Source organism: Nannospalax galili, unplaced genomic scaffold (genome assembly GCF_000622305.1).
Source record: "Nannospalax galili isolate Female #2095 unplaced genomic scaffold, S.galili_v1.0 scaffold188, whole genome shotgun sequence".
Taxonomy (NCBI): domain Eukaryota; kingdom Metazoa; phylum Chordata; class Mammalia; order Rodentia; family Spalacidae; genus Nannospalax; species Nannospalax galili.
Window position 1 is genome coordinate 7,708,596 of NW_008360325.1, and position 6,320 is coordinate 7,714,915.

At 42.1% G+C, this 6,320-nt stretch overlaps 1 protein-coding gene across 1 annotated transcript in view; it reads right to left on the reverse strand.

Moving 5' to 3' along the window:
- Positions 1–3,387: 3,387 nt before the first annotated feature.
- The window catches only part of Ak7 (adenylate kinase 7), an 89,027-nt gene continuing 86,094 nt past the window's right edge, over positions 3,388–6,320 (reverse strand). The window contains exons 17-18 of the mRNA XM_029559967.1: positions 5,527–5,685; positions 3,388–3,426 (exon numbers count right to left, since the gene is read on the reverse strand). Of these exons, the coding sequence (XP_029415827.1) occupies positions 3,388–3,426; positions 5,527–5,685 (198 nt within the window). The remainder of the gene's footprint in view (positions 3,427–5,526; positions 5,686–6,320) is intronic.

Here is a 6,320-nt window from a genome sequence, read left to right on the forward strand (position 1 = left end):
GCTTGGGAGGAGCCCCTGGCTCCTTTCTTTTACCAGTTCCATCTATGTGAAGATAAGTCAAAGGTCCTGCTCGACCATTGTTGGCTTCTCTTGGAAGCATGGAGGAAATGATTCCTCCGTGTTGACCCTCCTCTTTATAGACTGGACACTGGCTCAAGTCCATCTGGTGGGGTCTCCTTGGCCTCCTTGATCAAGAGGTCAGATGACCCACCACCTTTACAGGACGTTTTGCGAGATGCTCATAGTCCCTGGGAACTAATCGACCTAGGAGGGCAAGGAGCAAAAAGCATCCTTTGTGTCCCTCTGACCCAATTAGTATAGATCTCAAGGTATGTCTGTTAAACATCCAAGAAGGTTAGTTCCACCATTCTGGCATTTTTAATTACTGTGTGTCATGCAGGTAAGTCTTGGGTAATGACCAGTTGGTCTCAGACAGTTTTAAATTTTTTATTTTTATTTATGTATATATGGGTGTGGGTATGCACATGTCTGTGGGGGTGCCCTCAGAGGCCAGAAGGTGCTGGATCCCCTGGAACTCGAGTTACAGGCAGTTGTGAGCTGCCTGAGTGCTGGGAACCAAACTTGGATCCTCTGCAAGAGCAGCAAGCCCTCTTAACTGCTGAGCCGTCTTTCCAATCCCTTACTGAACATTTTAAAACAGGAAATGGCATCTAGGTTTTTGAATGTAAGGAATGAGTTATAGGAAAAGCTTTTAGCCATAAAATAGATGAGATGGCTATTACCATGCCAGTTACTCTAGAAAAGGGATTCTGAAAGGATGAATCCTGTGTTGGAATCTTATTTCAGCTCTGGAAGGACCTCACATGGACCAGTGGTGTGTGTGTTTGTTTTAAGACAGGATCTCCCTGTAGCCCCAGCTAGCCTGGAACTCATTATGTAGACCAGGCTGGCCTTGAACTCACAGAAATCCACCTGCTTCCCAAGTGCTGGGATCAAAGGCATACACCACCACACCAAGCTCTGTTGTTTTAAGTTCAGCTATATTTAGTTTATATTACTATTATTTTTATTATTGCTAAGCATTTTCCTTTACTATTTGCAACCACTTTTATTGTTGTTCTTTGAGAAAGGGTCTCACTATGCAGCCCAGCAGCCTGTTGTTGAACTCAGGATCCTCAGACTTCTGAATGCTCAGAGTGTATTATTTATTCTTGTTTTGTATTGTCCTTTTGAGACAGTGTCACTAGCCTGGACTGACCTAAAACTCAACTCTTGAGCCTAGGCTAGCCTGGAACTCATGGTAATCCTCTTCCCTCAGGTTTCCCAATGGTAGGATTACAGGCATGAGCCACCACACCCAACTTCAGGTTATGGTCTTTAAAAAGATGAAATCTAAGCTGGGCATGGTGGTGCATGCCTGTAGTCCTAGCACTTGGCAGGCAGATGCAAGCAGATCTCTATGAGTTCAAGGCCAGCATGGTCTACATAGTGAGTTCCAGGACAGCTGGGGCTTCAAGGAGACCCTGTTTCAAAAGACCAAAACAACAACAACAAAAGGGAAATCTATATGCCTTTAAAATAAACGTTCTTAGGGTTGTAGAGATGGTCAGTGGTTAAGAGCACTTGCTGCTGTTGCAGAGAGTGCAGATTTGGTTCCCAGCACCCACAACTGTTTGTAACTCCAGTTCCAGGGTATCAAAGCCCTCCTCTGGATAAATAAATGCAGGCAAACACACATACACATAAAATAAAAGTAGAGAAATCAGCAGAGTGTGGTAGCACACATCTTTAATTCCAGCACTCCCAAGGCAGAGGTAGGTGGATCTCAGTGAGTCTGAGGCTAGCCTGGTCTAAATAGACAGTTCCAGGCCAGCCAGGTCTACATAGTGAGACCTTGTCTCAAAAATAAATAGGACTGGAGAGATGGCTCAGTGGTTAAGAACACTGTTCTTGCAGAAGACCTGGGTTCGAATCCCAGTACCCACATGTCAGCTAACAAGTATCTGTATTTCCAGTTCCAGGGGATCCAACAGCCTCTTCTGTCCTCCGAGGGCACTGCACGACACAGGTGCACTTATCTACATGCAGGCATAACACTCACACACATAAAATACAAATAATAAATATTAAAAATAAATAAATAGGGACTGGAGAGATGGCTCAGTAGTTAAGAGCACTGGCTGTTCTTGCAGAGGATCCTGGTTCAGTTTCCAGCACCCACATGGCAGTTAACCACTGTCGGTAACTCCAGTTATAGGGGATCCAGTGCTGTCTTCGGACCTCTTTGGACATTGCACAACACAGTTGCACTTACCTGCAGGCAAAACACTCATACACATATGTATATATATTAAAATTTTTAAGGTTTTAAAAACCTTTCTTCTTTTTTTTTTTGAGACAGGGTCTCCATGTAATCCCAATTGGCCTGGAACTCCCTATGTAGACCAGGCTGGCATGACTCAGAGATCTGTCTGCCTTTGCCTCACAAGTGCTGGGAGTAAAGGTGTTCACCACCAAGATAGACCCAATAAATAAATCTTTAAAGAAATAAATCTACTTAGCCAACAAAAGAAACATTCTCCTTCAGGATAATGCTAGGAATTTTAAGGGGTTTGTAAAAAGGTTTCTCTTTAATTATGTGTATGTGTATCTGGGGGAGGGTGTGCATGTGCATTCAGGTTGCACCTCAGAGGCCAGAGGCATCAGATCCTCCAGAACTGGAGTTACAGACTGTAAAGCCACCTGACTTGGATGTTGGAAACCAAATCCCAGTCCTCTGCAAGAGCAGAAAATGTTCTTAACTGCTGAGCCATACCTCCAGCCAGCCACTAAGGATTTTTAATGCTACTTTTTAAAAAGTTTATCCATATATTATAAAATTAATTTGTCAGAATTATTCAGCAGCTTTCAAATTATCACAAATTATCTCTCCACCACATAACCTTGTGGTGGAAAAGCCATGTGGCTAGAAATCCTGGCCCTGGACTCAAAAGGAGCCTTGCAGGAAACAATCATGCCTGACTTTCTGTGACTCATGAAACAGAAGCCATTTTAACGTCTTGCCATTTGTGGTGACACAAATTGTGTAAAATCATTAACAAGATGTTAAAATAACATATAGTGCAAATTTCATCACTTTGTGGTTTAAATAACTATAAATTTGTGATATACAGAGACAGAATATTTAGAACCAACATCAGAATTGAACTTTTTGTACCTGGGCTATGCACATACACCTCATCAATTTACATTTCAAATACTGTTTTAATGAAGTAATCATTCATGACCTTACAGACTTTTAATGATTCAATTTTATACAGAAATGTTTCCAGAACCTGGAAAAAATAAAGTTTATTTTAAAAAGTTTATTTTTTTCAAATTACAAGATTAATCTCTAATGTCACATGACCCAAGATTATTGAATCTTCACTGCATTTCAGGATTGTTCTTGAAAAGATATTCTGCCTGCAATTAAAAGAGAAAAATGTCAAGTTGTTTATATATTTAGGTTTTGGAGACAGAGTCTCCCTATAGCCCCAGCTGGCCTGAAACTTGCTATGTAGACCAGGCTGGTGTCTACCTCACAGAGATCCTCGCCTCTCAAGAGGTGAGATTAAAGGTGTATTTTTACAAAGGTATTTATTTTTATTTTTTTAAACCTTTGTATATACATGTTTGTGTGAGGCAAGGTGTGCCAGGCTGTGCCCGTGTCATGGTGCACATGTGGACACTGGAGGACAGCGTCTGGCATCAACCTTGCCTCCACACCTCTCCTGAGACAGGCTCCCTCTGGGTCACTGCCACATATATCAGGCTAGCCAAGCCTCAGTTTTCTGGAGACTCTTCTAGTCTCTGCCTCTCATCTCTATGTGTGCTGGGATTACAGCTTTCCATGACTTCTGGGGATTTGAACTCAGGCCCTTACCCTTGGGTAGCAAGGGCTTTACTCACTGAGCTACCTCCCCAACCAAAAGTTAACAATTTACAAGGTGCTTATTGTCATATATTTGTACTATCAATGTGTTTGATTTTAAAATAAAAGTACATAACTTCAGGGCTGGAGAGATGGCTCAGCGGTTAAGAACACTGGTTGTTCTTACAGAAGACCTGGGTTCGAATCCCAGCACCCACATGGCAGCTAACAACTGTCCGTAACTCCAGTTCCAGGGGATCCAACAGCCTCTTCTGACCTCCGTGGGCATTGCACAACACGAGTGCACTTACCTACATGCAGGCAATACAAGCATACACATAAAATAAAAATAATTTTTTAAAAAAGTACTTCTTTCCAAAAGAATGATAAAATCTTATATAAGAATAAGCTTAGAATAATCCCAGGGCTTGAGAGACAGACAGGTGGATCTCTGTGGTTCCAGGCCAGCCTAGAGGGGAGCAGATCTAAAGACCATCAATCTATATTGTATGAAAATTGCAAAAATTCAGTAAAAAGTTAAATAAAAGAATAAAAGAAAGGAGCATGGGAGTAAGGGGGGGCACATTGGCCCCACTCCCAGCTGAAGAGCTATTGACAGCTGCTGGCTGCTGGCAAGGGAGAGTCAGCTTTCCATAGGGGTGTGGCCCTGGTCAGTTGCCATGTTCCAGTGGATGACCCCACACCCAGGCACACATAGGCAGACTAATTAGACTCAGTGACTTATGAAATAAAAGAGGACATGAAGTTGGGATAAGGACATGTGCTGGGAATCTGGGAGGAGCTTGAGGGGGCAAAGGGTATGATCAAAATACATGAATACCTGCATGAATTCTCAAGAATAAAATAAAAGTATTTTTCAAAAGAATACTCAAAAGAGAGAAAGAAGAAAAAATCTTACTGTAAACTGTGAATGTATTAAAAGCTATTTCCAGCCTGGAGTTGTGGTGCACACCTTTAATCCAGCACTTGGGAGGCAGATGCAGATGGATCTCTGTGTGATCCAGGCCAGCCTGGCCTACATAATGAGTTCTAGACCAGATGGGGCTACAGGAAGACCTTGTGTCAAAAAACAAAGCAAAACAAAACAAAAAGCTCTTTCCCAAATAACCAGATTGAAAAAAAATTTTTTTTTCCTCTGACGACTTTACTGTTTCTTTACATCTCAGCCATTTTTTTTCAATTTGGTATTTTAAAAAATGAAATCTTGGGACTGGAGAAATGGCTCAGCAGTTTAAAGCACTGACTGCTCTTGAGGAGGAACCAGGTTCAGTTCCCAGCATCTAGTGGCAGCTAACAACCTTCCATATCTCCAGTTCCAGGGCTTCAGATGCCCTCTTCTGGCCTCCGTGGGCATTGCACACATGGGTGCACTTACATACATGCTGACAAAGCACTCATACACATAAAATAAAAAATAAATTATTGAGCTGGGTGTGGCATCACATGCCTTTAGTCCCAGCACTCCGGAGGCAGAGGCAGGTGGATCTCTGGATTCAAGACCAGCCTGATCTACATAGTGAGTCCCAGGTCATCTGGGGCTACAGGGAGACCCTGTCTCAAAAAGACAAATAATTAATAATAATAATAATAATAATAATAATAATAATAATTGAAAAAAACTGAAATCTTACCAGAAAATCAACAGGGTCATCAGGTCTGACCTTACAACACTCGTTCAGTCCCTGCATCAGTGTGGGCATCACATAAGTCATCAAGTAGTTTCTCAAGGGGATGGACTGAGCCTCCAGCAGCTCCCTCTCCTCTCTCTTCACTTCCTCTAGTCGTTTACTCTGTGTAAATAGAACACATTGGCATGGGAACATACAGCCAAAGGGAGAGCAAGAAAACGTTCATACAGGTATCCCCAAAGGGCATTAGAACTTGACACTGCTAAAAATGACACTGGCAGGCTGGAGAGATGGCTCAACAGTTAAGAACACTGGCTGTTCTTGCGGAAGACCCAGGTTCGAATCCCAGCGCCCACATGGCAGCTAACGACTGTCCGTAACTCCAGTTCCAGGAGATCCAACAGCCTCTTTCGTCCTTCACGGGCATTGCATGACATGGGTGCACTTACCTACATGCAGGCAATATGTGCACACATAAAATTAAAATAAATAATTTAAAAAATGGTACTGGCAACTGTGGCATTTGGATCAGCAGAAAAAGATGTAAATAATATTATTGCAACCCCCTGGTCATTTAGAAAACCAGCTGTGAGCTAACTTCCCTCCCTTCTGTCCCTTCCTTCCTTCCTCTGTTCCTTCTTCCTTCCTTCTTCATTTTTCTATTTCATTTTTTGTTTCTATTGATATGCCTTTTTAATATTTGATTTTCTTATTTCTTTTTAAATATATGTACAAAGCATTAGGTATTTTGAAACAAAATTTGGTTTCATTGATCCTCCATCCCCCTCCCCTCTCCC